The sequence below is a fragment of the Salmo trutta genome, chromosome 2, assembly GCF_901001165.1.
Source record: "Salmo trutta chromosome 2, fSalTru1.1, whole genome shotgun sequence".
NCBI classification, from domain to species: Eukaryota; Metazoa; Chordata; class Actinopteri; order Salmoniformes; family Salmonidae; genus Salmo; species Salmo trutta.
In genome coordinates this window covers 33,408,454-33,422,895 of record NC_042958.1, presented here as the reverse complement: position 1 = coordinate 33,422,895, position 14,442 = coordinate 33,408,454, and the positions used below count along the sequence as shown (strand labels likewise).

Sequence of the window (14,442 nt, the reverse complement as noted above, 5' to 3'; positions counted from 1 at the left end):
AAGCACTGCTTCTTATCCCTTGCACAAATAGCCTAGAGCTCACTGGAGCAGGAAACTGAGGGCCCAGAATATTTTATACAATGTTGCAAGTTCACTAGCACAACAAGCTTTGTCTGGACCAAAGTTAATTGTAGATACAATGTTTCAAGTTCGTTGCAGACAGGCCATGTGTAGCCAATGTGATTTATAGGATATTTATATTTAGCTGGATATTTTCTACCTGCAGGCTGAAATATTTTTATTTGTTGGCTTTATGTAGGCAATTTTTTGGTAATGGCAATAGAGATTACTTTTTAGGTTTGTATCATAAAGATTTGGATAGAATTTTGATTAACCACATGACAATGATAGAGATATGAAGATGTTATTTATTATGGATCCCCATTAGTTTTTGCCTAGGCAGCAGCTACTCTTCCTGGGGTCCAGCTAAATTAAGGTAGTTATACAATTATAAAAACATTACAATACATTCACAACAGATTTCATAACACACTAAGTGTGTGTGCTCTCAGGCCCCTATTCTACTACCACATATCTACAAAATCCATGTGTACGTGTGTGTATAGTGAGTATGTTATTGTGTGTTAGTATTAGAGGTCGACCGATTATGATTTTTCAGCGCCGTACCGATACCGATTATTGGAGGCCCAAAGGGCCAATGCCGATTAATCGGCCGATTTTGTTGTTGTTGTTGTTGTAATAATGACAATTACAACAATACTGAATGAACACTTATTTTAACTTAATATAATACATCAATAAAATCAATTTAGCCTCAAATAAATAATGAAACATGTTCAATTTGGTTTAAATAATGCAAAAACAAAGTGTTGGAGAAGAAAGTAAAAGTGCAATATGTGCCATGTAAGAAAGCTAGCGTTTAAGTTCCTTGCTCAGAACATGAGAACATATGAAAGCTGGTGGTTCCTTTTAACATGAGTCTTCAATATTCCCAGGTAAGAAGTTTTAGGTTGTAGTTATTATAGGAATTATAGGACTATTTCTCTCTATACCATTTGTATTTCATAAACCTTTGACTATTGGATGTTCTTATAGGCACTTTAGTATTGCCAGTGTAACAGTATAGCTTCCGTCCCTCTCCTCGCTCCTACCTGGGCTCGAACCAGGAACACATCGACAACAGCCACCCTCAAAGCAGCGTTACCCATGCAGAGCAAGGGGAACAACCACTCCAAGTCTCAGAGCGAGTGACGTTTGAAACGCTATTAGCGTGCACCCCGCTAACTAGCTAGCCATTTCACATCGGTTACACCAGCCTAATCTTGGGAGTTGATAGGCTTGAAGTCATAAATAGGGCAATGCTTGAAGCACAGCGAAGAGCTGCTGGCAAAACGCACAAAAGTGCTGTTTGAATGAATGCTTACGAGCCTGCTGCTGCCTACCACCGCTCAGACTGCTCTATCAAATCATAGACTTAATTATAATATAATAAACACACAGAAATACGAGCCTTAGGTCATTAATATGGTCGAATCTGGAAACTATCATCTTGAAAACAAAACGTTTTTCCTTTCAGTGAAATACGGAACCATTCCCCATTTCATCTAACGGGTGGCATCCCTAAGTCTAAATATTCCTGTTACATTGCACAACCTTCAATGTTATGACATAATTACGTAAAATTCTGGCAAATTAGTTCGCAACGAGCCAGGCTTGTTATGAAAATTTGAAATCAGCCCTAATTAAGTCGGCCATTCCGATTAAATCGGTCGACCTCTAGTTAGTATGCATGTGTCGGTGCCTATGTGTTGCTTCACAGTCCCTGCTGTTCCGTTAGGTGTATTTCTATCTGTTTTTTAAATCTAATTTTAGTGCTTGCATGAGTTACTTGATGTGGAATAGAGTTCCATGTAGTCATGGCTCTATGTAGTACTGTGTGCCTCCCGTAGTCTGTTCTGGACTTGGGGAATGTGAAGAGACCTACGGTGCCATTTCTTGTGGGGTATGCATGGCTGTCTGAGCTGTGTGCAGGTAGTTCAAACTGACAGCTTGGGGCATTCAATGTGTCAATACCTCTCATAAATACAAGCAGTGATGAAGTCAAGCTCTCCTCCAATTTGAGCCAGGAGAGGCTGACATGCATATTATTAATGTTAGCTCTGTGTAAATCTAAGGGTCAGCCGTGCTCTGAGCCAAATGCAATTTTCCTAAATCCCTCTGTGGCACCTGACCCCACAACTGAACAGTAGTCCAGGTGTGACAAAACAAGGGCCTGTAGGACCTGCCTTGTTGATAGTGTTAAGAACGCAGAGCAGCGCTTTTATGGACAGACTTCTACCCATCCTAACTACTGTTCTATCAATATGTTTTGACCATGACAGTTTTCAATCCAGGGTTACTCCAAGCAGTTTAGTCCCCTCAACTTGCTCAATTACCACATTATTCATTACAATATTTATTTGAGGTTTAGGGTTTAGTGAATGATTTGTCCCATGCTTTTAGTTTTTGAAATATTTAGGACAAATGTATTCCTTGCCACCCATTCTGAAACTAACTGCAGCTCTTTGTTATGTGTTGCAGTCATTTCAGTCGCTCTGCTAGCTGACATGTATAGCGTTGAGTCATCCGCATACATAGACACACTTGCTTTACTCAAAGCCAGCAGCATGTTGTTGGTAAAGATTGAAAAAAGTAAGGGGCCTAGACAGCTGCCCTGGGGAATTCCTGATTCTACTTGGATTATGTTGGAGGCTTTCATTAAATAACACCCTCTGTTCTCTTAAACAGGTAACTCTTTATACACAATATAGCAAGGGTTTAAAGTGATAACACATACGTTTTTCAAGCAGCAGACTATGATCAATAATGTCAAAAGTTGCACTGAAGTCTAACAAAACAGCCCCCACGAAATTAGAAATTAAATGCAACCATTTCACGAAAATGTGCATATGAAATCCGTAACTGGCATACAGATCGGTAGAAAATATAAATTGGCATGCCACATGAGAAAGGTTGCCGACTCCTCGTGTAGCCTATCACCGGCAACTTCAGGAGAGTAATGGCAGAATCTGCAAAAGCCCAACAGGAGCAGGAAAAGAAGTTGGGCCAGGTTAAGTTCTTTCCTATGGTTATTTAGATCTCTGGCACCCTCTTGAGGCATCAAACCGTAAACTTAAAGCATCAGACAAGCTCAATGCATATAGTTGATTTAATTAAAACACAGGGTGTGTCTATATATGGAAAAATACACATTTAACAATGTAGAGCAATTGATTGGTCGAAAGAACACAACTTTAAGTCTAACAATATACATTTTTTTTGTCAGTGACAGCCCTAGTTACAAGGTGGGATTAAAAATCGAGTTAATCGTCAATTTCTGTCAAATTCTAATATTTGTAAAAACGTAATGTTTAATAAAACACTAATATAGGCTACATGAGCAAAACTACGTGGACACCTGCTTGTTGAACATCTCATTCCAAAATCATGGGCAATAATAGGGAGTTGGTCCCCCCTTTGCTGCTATAAGAGCCTCCATTCTTCTGGGAAGGCTTTCCACTAGATGCCGGAACATTGCTGCGGGTACTTGCTTCCATTCAGCCACAAGACCATTAGTGAGGTAAGGCACTGATGTTGGGAAATTAGGCCTGGCTTGATTGGGTTGAGGTCAGGGCTCTGTGCAGGCCAGTCAAGTTCTTCCACACTGATCTCGACAAACCAGTTCTGAATGGACCTCGTTTTGTTCAAGGGGGAATTGTCATGCTGAAACAGGAAAGGTAATTACCCAAAATGTTGCCAAAGTTGGAAGCACAGAATCGTCTAGAATGTCATTGTATGCTGTAGTGTTAAGATTTCCATTCACTGGAACTAAGGGGCCTAGCCCGAACCATGAAAAACAGCCCCAGACCATTATTCCTCCTCCACCAAACTTTACAGTTGGCACTTCGTATTTGGGCAGGGTTTTTCACACTCAACAGTTTCCCACCCAAAGGACATCCAGCCAACTTGACACAACTGTGCAAAGCATTGGAATCAACATGGGCCAGCATCTCTGTGGAACGCTTTTGACACCTTGTAGAGTCCATGCCCCAACGAATTGAGGCTCTGCTCATATCCTCTGATATGGGCTAATATTTGACTGGAGCGTGGAGCGAGATTCCCAAATGCTGGAGCGCCGGCCTTCTCGCCCGCTCTAATTTCGCTCCAGCAGCGCTCATTTCACGTGCTCAGGGCATACCTGGCCCAGCATGCATTTGTAGTTCACTTGTATGCTACTATCTATAGCCCCTTGCTTTAGATACTGTCATTTTCATACAGAAACTGATATGAAACACAGGTTCTAAATCAAGGTGACTTACAAAGATGAGGACCAAGAGCAAGACAGGGATACTGGTGATGTACAGTAGTGTCCACAACTAAACAATCATTGTGGCATCTGAAAAGACACGTATCCCGAAAGAAAAGGAACGAGGTGGGTAGATAACTAAGTGTGTAATTGTAGCAAAGTATCTATAAACTACAAATAATACCTCCTCTTACGCGTTACCTTCATTTTTGTTCTATTATGTACACAATAGGCCATAATATATTTTGGCCCAATAGGCCTGGCATATTCCCACGTTCAAGGAGCTTTCCATTTTGATTGGGTTATTTTACCTAAAAACCTTTAGGCCTACCTATAGAAAACATATTTTTTTTAAATCTCTGCCCAACCTGGCAAGAGCGGCCAAAAGGGTGTTTAGCATCCCCAGTGGCTCTGCAAGTGTAGAGAGGATATTCTCTGCTGCTGGCCTGCTCTCCAGGCACCATCACATGAGCCTGAATCCACAGACTGGCCAAACTCGTGTTTCTACAAATTAATTCTAAAAGGCACTAATAAGTCATTTTTTGCTTAATTTGTATTTATTCTAAGTAAATCACTTAGAATGAATACAAAACTCTGGGACTGTGTGCGCATCTCAGGTGTGCAAGTATTACATAGAAACAGTTTTTGAAGTTGGTACCACAACATGTGCTGGTAGTTTCAGTACAACCACCATAAAAACAGAACAAGACTACTTACCTGTTTTCCTCTTGTACCTGGTGATGATGCAGTACGACACAATGTAGAGTACTGCAAACAGCAGGAAACAAATCTGAAAAGACAAAAAAATGTAACAATTATAAAGCTGCTGAAGTGTTATGTACATGATTAATGTTACAATATCTGGCATTATATTGATGTGAACGCATAACACATTTTGATATATATGTATTAGCCTCCCGTAGACATGTTCTGCATCCCAAATGGCACCCCATTCCCTTAGTGCACTACCTTTGACCATGGCACATAGGGCTCAGGTTAAAAGTAGTACACTACATAGGCAATAGGGTGGCATTTCGGACGCAGATATGGTACTACGACATTACTACAGTAGTTTATAGGGATGCACAATATATTGGTGAACATATCGGAATTTTGCGCTACACAGCATTCCTAGCCCACAATGTCTGCTGTGTGGATCAAGCTGTCAACAAGTCGAGCAGTCATTTGAAAGAGTAACAACATTTCAGAGACAACTCAAAGGCGAAATCCATTAAAGCCAAGATAATGGAATTCATTGCCCTTGACAATCAACCGCTCTCTGTCGTGGGTGATGTTGGCTTTCGCCGACTGGTCGAGCACCGGTACACACTACGAAGTGTGCTATTTTTCAGATGTTGCCCTACCAGAGTTACACAGTAATAGCGTCACGACATACATACTATGGAACACCATTTGGGTCTTTGCGTGTCAAAAAATACACAATAGGGTTGTCAAAGCTGTACAAAAAAAGTCTGCAAACACCGGCCACGAACGATGTGTTTACAATACCACGTTGGTAATAAAGCATCATTTGTTCGACCGCAACTTCTGGGGTAGCTAGCTTTAGCTTGGTACCTACCTAGCACCAATATAACCAGCCTGAAAACAATGATCAGCAGAAACTGCAGTCATTTTCATTATTCTTAACAATGATTTAGGAATCCTCGCAAGTATTAGCTAGGTTGCCACTTGTTGTTCACCTCTTGAAATTGAACTTCGGTTCATGAAAAAAAATTGCTAGCCAGCTACTTAACCCTGTTGCCCAAAACTAACGTTATAAGCAGCCAGCTAGCTTCATCTAGCTAGTGAGGCTCGACCAGACCGGGTTATGTGTTGTGAAGCTAGCCACAATAAGGACTAGCCACAATAGTGGACTATGCGGTTAGCCTTCAAAATAAAAGTATGTCATTGACAGGATACAAATGAATACAATTAGTAGTATGTCATACTTTTATTTTGAAGGCTAACCGCAAAGTTCACTATTGTGGCTAATCCTTATTATGGCTTGCTTCACATAGATGGTCCGACCACCATTTAATCAAATAAGAACTGTCTTATAAATTAGGGTTATTTTAGATGATGACACCTAGCTATTTAGCTAGCTAGCTAACTATATAGCTACTGAAACAGATGTCATTTTGCTATGTTTTTGGGGAGAACATTGTATGTATCCATTAGCCAGCTAGCTTTTTTTATGACCAGCACCGTATGTGCGCAAGACAACTTTACCAGCATCATAGCATATGTATCGATGAATCATTATGACATATGAAATACGAGTGATAGTGTAATAACTACATAAAAAATTAATGAACGCGTTAAATTATTATGTGACGTGCAGTCATATTCAGGTCCTGATTGGTCAACAAGCTTATTTGACACGTCAAATAGTGTTATTTCACGTGTATCTTTTTTGGCATGCAAAGACCCAAAGCGCGTTCCATAGAAATCCTGGTTGAGAATGAAAAGACTGAACAAATGAACAACGAAACAGCACAGCAAGTAAGTGAAAGAAACAGGTTTTGATTATGTTTTACTGGTAATGGGGACATACGTAAATGCCAACAAAATAACTTTTTGGTCAGTGTGGTGTGTGTGCATAACCTTTATTTAACTAGGCAAGTCAGTTAAGAACAAATTCTTTACAAATGACGGCCCGGACAATGCTGGGTCAAATGTGCACCACACTATCGAACTCCCAATCACGGCCGGATGTAATAGAGCCTGGATTCGAACCAGGGACTGTAGTGACGCCTCTTGCACTGAGATGCAGTGCCTTAAACCTCTGCGTCCATGTGTGTGTGTTAACTATTTAACTGTACTAGAATGCTTAAAACGCCGCAAAAAATGTTTAATATCGGATTTTGGTCAAAAATGTCTTATCGGTGCATCACTAGTAATATATGGACATGAGATACATGGTCTATGACAGCAAGTTTGCTGGGATATGAATCACTGCATATCATGTACTGTATACGTAGAGTTATTTCCATAAGACAGCTATGATTGATGGAAGTTGGGATGGCCTGGCTGGATGGATACCAGTCATGCATGTAGCCTTGATCAGGTTACAGGCAGACCTCCCCCCAAAGGCCTCTCTCAAGTCTAGGTGATTCACTCCTACAGGGAAAGAATAGCCTGGGTGGGTGCCGATACTTTTGCTACATATATTCAACAACACCTTGCCCTTTGACACGAGATAGCCCCTACATTTCCAATTTGAATTAATGTATTAATTAATCTACATGCAACATGATCTGGAATTAGGCGGCCTAACAACAACTGAATACATTTTTCGCAGTGCCATTGCCAAACCCAGGGCCTCAGAGCCCCAGCACTGACAGAAATATTCCACATTCCCCTACGGACCGTGGGACAGACAGCAAATAGGCCTGCAGATGTCCTCCTCCTCAGCAGCAGCACTATCTCCGGTTTCCACATTATACAACACGAGGAGACATGAGTCAGCAGGAGTAACAGGCAGACAAGACACATATCTTTGTCTATCATTATAAAGTATGATAGACAAAGATTGGCTCTCAAAACCCTTCAAAAAGAAAACTCAACTTCGCAACCACATGACAACAGACCAGAAAAACAGTTGAAAGGTCAGTGCTCTGATCAGCAGCAACACATCTAACCCCCTCCGACAAAACTTCAGATATGAGGTTGGTGGATGCCTGACTGTGCCCAGGAGTGACAGGACACCGAGGGAGAACCCTGAGCTGGCTGATGGTGATCAACTGACAAGAGTCTACTCTACCTTGCTTATCGTCAAATTGCTCCACTGTATCTAGGTCTATTTCTTATTTTTTCTCCCATAGAATCCTCACTTTCTTATTTAACAGTAGGCTCATAATTTAAACCCAACTATCCTAGCCTACATCCGCTTTCTACACACATTCCCTCGTGACAGGCAGTGCATTGTTGCCTGGCTTCTACCAGGTCGATGTTTTGCATGATTCATGCATCTACTACCATCATACGCATGACTCAGTGGATGTACTGATAAAGCCTAACAGTCATGGCGTTTTCGATATGCATTATTTTCTGCTTGAGGCTCAATGCTGTTAGACATAGCAGCAGAGACAACCCATGACATAGACTTGTTTAGTGTGAGTGCAGGGCACTTACAGCACCTAAAATAGCATTGTACACCTCTATGATATTTGACCTCACACAACACTGAGGACACTATAGTGACCACACCTTTAAAAAATTTAAATTATTATATATATATATATATCAAAAAGAAATCATACTAGCTCTGGTCCAGGGCGTTACTGCGCGTTAATCCCCTAAGGAATCCGCAGTGGAGGAAAGCAAACTAATGCCCTGGACCAGAGCTACGATCCCTCATGTTAAGGTACATATGCTGCTACAGCACTAGCTATGTAAAGTTTAGGCTACGCTATAACTCCGGTGACAGCAACAAAATGTGGGTCACAAATGGTGGTCACATTTCATAGTAGAATCACTTAGGCACTATGTGCTAGAAGGGAGGAGGGAGCATTTGAATGCCAGCGTGGATAGGGGCATTTCCATGTAAAAAGCCCCATGAGCACCGACATGGGAAGTTCTTAGGAGCATGTCAAATGAAAGTCTATAAAAATAAATAAAAACACAGAAATTTCTCAAACATTTTCCCATCCTAAAAACGTGGAATAAGCAAATGCTTGGCTTTCTGGTCAAACCGATAGAAAACGGGTGTTTGACAACACCTACCATAAAGTCTTGAAAGATATTAGAAATATTTGAAAGACAATGTTGAAGTAAAGACACCTGCCAACTAATATCAACACATTTAGTGTTGTACATTTTTTTTTTTTTTAACTATATGGGACTGGAAGTGTGGATGAGAAGCTAGGGTATAAGTTACTACAAATGTATGGGTAATTGGAGCTTTGTATTTGTGTTACTTTTTTATATAATTTTTTACTTGCTGTTTAATATTCAAACCACTGATATACAGTACCAGTTAAAAGTTTGGACACACCTACTCATTCAAGGGTTTTTCTTTATTTTTACTAGTTTCTACATTGTAGAATAATAGTAAAGACATCAAAACTATGAACTAACACAACACACCCCCACACCTCCATGCTTCACGGTGGGAACCACATATGCGGATATCATCTGTTCACCTACTCAGCATCTCACAGACACGGCGGTTGGAACCAAAAATCTCAAATTTGGACTCATCAGACCAAAAGGACAGGTTCCACCGGCCTAATGTCTATTGCTCGTATTTCTTGGCCCAAGCAAGTCTCTTCTTATTATTGGTGTCCTTTAGCAGTGGTTTCTTTGCAGCAATTCGACCATGAAGGCCTGATCCACGGTCTCCTCTGAACAGTTGATGTTGAGATGTGTCTGTTACTTGAACTCTGAAGCATTTATTTGGACTGCAATCTGAGGTGCAGTTAACTCTAATTAACTGATCCTCTGCAGCAGAGGTGACTCTGGGTCTTCCTTTCCTGTGGCGGTCCTCATGAGAGCCAGTTTCATCATAGCGCCTGATGTTTCTTGCGACTGCACTTGAAGAAACTTTTAAAGTTCTTGATATTTTCCGCATTGACTGGCCTTCATGTCTTAAAGTAATGATGGACTGTCGTTTCTCTTTGCTTATTTGAGCTGTTCTTGCCATAATAATATGGTATTTACCAAATAGGGCTATATTCTGTATACCACCCCTACCTTGTCACAACACAACTGATTGGCTCAAACGCATTAAGAAGGAAAGAAATTCCACAAATTGACTTTTTAAAAAGGCACACCTGTTAATTGAAATGCATTCCAGGTGACTACCTCATGAAGCTGGTTGAGAGAATGCCAAGAGCGTGGAAACCTGTCATCAAGGCAAAGGGTGGCTACTTTGAAGAATATTTTGATTTGTATAACACTTTTTTGGTTACTACATGATTCCTTATGCGTTATTCCATAGTTTTGATGTCTCACTATTATTATACAATGTAGAAAATAGTAAAAATAAAGAAAAACCCTGGAATGAGTAGGTTTGTCCAAACTTTAACTGGTATTGTATGGTTGAAAGATGCTGTCTTGTTTGCAGTCTTGGTGGGTGTTCGGTTTTTGTTTTTATCAGTGTTATGTAATGGTGTAATGTCAAATTGATAAAAAAAAAAGATATAAAAAACTTTCACAAAAAAGAAACAACCCCTTGTTCCTAGAAATTCTGTTCCCAAAAACCCACATATCTTTAAGATAATTTGTAATTTTTCCTCTCTCATGAGAGGGAGGATAATAAAAGTTCATAGAGGTAACAAGTAAAGGCAGCCCTACCAATTAGTTTGTGTTTTTACTGATATCAACTTTAAGTGATTAAAACTCATAATTCTGTTACCAATTTATCAGTCAAGGAATTACTGTAATTTAATTGGCTAGAATGGGAAATCACAGTAGTCACAAACCACAGTTGGGTCTCCTGTTACTGTCCTCCCTTCCACTGTCATGTTCAGCTCAGTGTCTCCTGCTACTGTCCTCCCTTCCACTGACATACTGTTATGTTCAGCTCATAGTGTCTCCTGTTACTGTCCTCTCTTCCACTGACATACTGTTATGTTCAGCTCATAGTGTCTCCTGTTACTGTCCTCCCTTCCACTGTCATGTTCAGCTCATAGTGTCTCCTGTTACTGTCCTCCCTTCCACTGACATACTGTTATGTTCAGCTCATAGTGTCTCCTGTTACTGTCCTCCCTTCCACTGACATACTGTTATGTTCAGCTCATAGTGTCTCCTGTTACTGGCCTCCCTTCCACTAACATACTGTTATGTTCAGCTCATAGTGTCTCCTGTTACTGTCCTCTCTTCCACTGACATACTGTTATGTTCAGCTCATGGTGTCTCCTGTTACTGTCCTCTCTTCCACTGACATACTGTTATGTTCAGCTCATAGTGTCTCCTGTTACTGTCCTCCCTTCCACTGTCATGTTCAGCTCATAGTGTCTCCTGTTACTGTCCTCCCTTCCACTGTCATGTTCAGCTCATAGTGTCTCCTGTTACTGTCCTCTCTTCCACTGACATACTGTTATGTTCAGCTCATAGTGTCTCCTGTTACTGTCCTCCCTTCCACTGTCATGTTCAGCTCATAGTGTCTCCTGCTACTGTCCTCCCTTCCACTGTCATACTCATGTTCAGCTCGTAGTGTCTCCTGTTACTGTCCTCTCTTCCACTAACATACTGTTATGTTCAGCTCATAGTGACTCCTGTTACTGTCCTCTCTTCCACTGTCATGTTCAGCTCATAGTGTCTCCTGCTACTGTCCTCCCTTCCACTGTCATACTGTTATGTTCAGCTCATAGTGTCTCCTGTTACTGTCCTCTCTTCCACTGACATACTGTTATGTTCAGCTCATAGTGTCTCCTGTTACTGTCCTCTCTTCCACTGTCATACTGTTATGTTCAGCTCATAGTGTCTCCTGTTACTGTCCTCTCTTCCACTGTCATGTTCAGCTCATAGTGTCTCCTGTTACTGTCCTCCCTTCCACTGTCATGTTCAGCTCATAGTGTCTCCTGGTACTGTCCTCCCTTCCACTGACATACTGTTATGTTCAGCTCATAGTGTCTCATGTTACTGGCCTCCCTTCCACTGACATACTGTTATGTTCAGCTCATAACTGGTGGTCAAAGCAATAATTAAAACAGTCTGGCCACCCCTCCCTCTCACTCCAGTTAATCTCACTTCTCCCAGCTCTTACAGACACCTACCACCTACCCTCTTTCCATTTACTGTCACAGGTATCCTCACCTACTGAGCACCGCTCGACACCACACATCCATAGACGTTGAAAAGTAGTTGACATTTGGTCAGTCCGCCCTGGCCAGACCAAATCTGAACCAATCATAGGCGCCTATGTTTCATACATTTGGACAGCACCGTACAGTAAAGTAAAGAAAATTTGAGTATAGTACATTACAGTAGAATTCAGTAAAGTAGAGAACTCTAGAGTACAGTATAATGTATTGTACTGTGCTTATCTACTTTACTGAACTCTATTGTGCTGTAATGTAGATGATTGGTTCAGATTTGGTCTGGTCCGGACCAACCAAATGTGGTCTTGTTTTGGGGAATAAGAATAATAGCCAGTGTCTAGAATAATACCCAAATATGCAAATGAGGATATTGAATATTTCTACCTTTAAGGATACATCACCATGAAGAGAATGATATTCATAATTATGCATTTTTTTGTATGGTACAGATCTGGGACCCATGATGTAATTCCGTGATGTAAATCCACTTCACTTACTGTAGTTCAATAACCAAAAGTCAAGGTGTCATGTCATAGCTGACACCACATGCTTTCTGCAGACATCTTTGAATCTTAATTCAGAGCAGATATTTAAACGGAGTGTTTGGAAAACGTGGCCACATACAAAAAACAGAGGGAGATTTTACTAAAATTATGTTACCAAACTTTGCATCTGCACATTTTTTGCAGTTTTTGTTTTTATAAAATGTTAAGCAGAAATTGTTCAAATTTGTCCTTGCGCATAGAGTTATTGTACTTTTTAAAATCACATTTTTTTGTTTGGTAACATTCAGAAGGAAAAAGACTCATTACCATGGAATTGCCTATAGCTAATTGGGTAGCCACAACCAGCATAATGCATCTAATCCCAGAGCTGACAAGGTAGAAATCTGTCGTTCTGCCCCTGAACAAGGCAGTTAACCCACTGTTGCTAGACCGTCATTGAAAATAAGAATTTGTTCTTAACTGACTTGCCTAGTTAAATAAAGGTGAAATAAAATGTTTAAAAAATACTGAACAAGCAAGGAAGGAGAACGATGACAACAATAGAGGCAAGCTAACTTATTTAGAGACATAAAGGCGCAATTTTCCATAAGCAGATATCCCGACACTGATTTGGTAAATAGATGGATTAGACTAGAAACAACTCAAATTCGTATAGATGCAAGGACTGACCGATATATAGTTTACTTGTAATTAACCATGTTTTGAAAATATAACGTTAGTGTTTGTTTACAAAACAAATTAGTAAAACAAGTTTATATTTTGGGTTGTGATGAGGGTAAGACACTTGAACTCATGGAGGTATTCATAAGTTTTACTCTTCAGTCCCCAAATGGATGTAGAAATCGCAGCTTTTCCCCGTTAACGTGGCTATTCCCTGTTGTGGAGCTACAATAAAAGTGAGCTAATCAGAAAGCTACTATTATAGTTACACGTGGGGAACGTTCGCTAGTTATAATTGGTAGCTAGCTATATGCAACTTGCTTGCTAGCAAAATAACGTTAGCTTTGCTTTTGACTGATCTAATGTAAGTAAGCAGCATCGCCACACATCAAACATTGGCTAGCAAGCTGGCTAGCTAACGTTACAGAGATTAACTTACAATGTACTCTCGAACTTGGCTGTGGAAATTCTGCTCTCTGATAGTAACATCGTCTTCTTCCATTCTTCATATTGCAAATGCAAGTCAATTGCCCCACTAAATACTAGTCGTACAACTGACGTCCATAAAACCTGTCTATGGTCAACAGCAAAAAACGGCTCAGGCTACATACACTTCTGTGACTAGTATTCTGCTAGCAGCACAAACGATGACGTCACTTTGTATGGTAATAACAAAAACATCAAAATAAAACCCCGCATTTCAAAACATTGCAATAATATATTTAAGCAATAATGTCCGAGGGGGTATGGTATATGGCCAATATACCACGGCTAAGGGCTGTTCTTAATCACGACGGAACGTGGAGTGCCTGGATACAGGCCTTAGCCGTGGTATATTAGCCATATACCACAAACCCCCGAGGTGCCTTATTGCTATTACAAACTAGTTACCAACTTAATTAGATTAGTAAAAATACATATTTTATCATACCCGTGCTATACGGTCTGATATACCACTGCTGTCAGCCAATCAGGGCTCAAAACACCAAGTTTATAAATACCATTTAGCAGACGCTTTTATCCAAAGTGACTTATAGTGATGCGTGCATGCATTTTACATATGGTGGTCCCAGGAATCGAACCCACTACCCCGGGCATTACAAGCGCCATGCTCTACCAATTGAGCTACAAAGGACCACAATGTGGATAACTCATTCAAATTATATAGAATTTTAATCAATGGCGAATTTTATTGTGCAACAAG

The 14,442-nt window shown here is 40.5% G+C and overlaps 1 protein-coding gene across 2 annotated transcripts in view; it reads right to left on the bottom strand.

The window, feature by feature from the left end:
• LOC115154252 (limb region 1 protein homolog) overlaps window positions 1–13,933 on the bottom strand; it is a 65,393-nt gene extending 51,460 nt beyond the window's left edge. Inside the window, exons 1-2 of one of the 2 annotated variants that reach the window (XM_029700294.1) lie at window positions 13,678–13,933; window positions 5,024–5,096 (exon numbers count right to left, since the gene is read on the bottom strand). In XM_029700294.1, coding sequence (XP_029556154.1) covers window positions 5,024–5,096; window positions 13,678–13,740 — 136 coding nt within the window. In that variant the 5' untranslated portion in view covers window positions 13,741–13,933. The remainder of the gene's footprint in view (window positions 1–5,023; window positions 5,097–13,677) is intronic. The other variant, XM_029700285.1, reaches the window with a different exon arrangement.
• Between the last annotated feature and the right edge of the window lie 509 nt (window positions 13,934–14,442).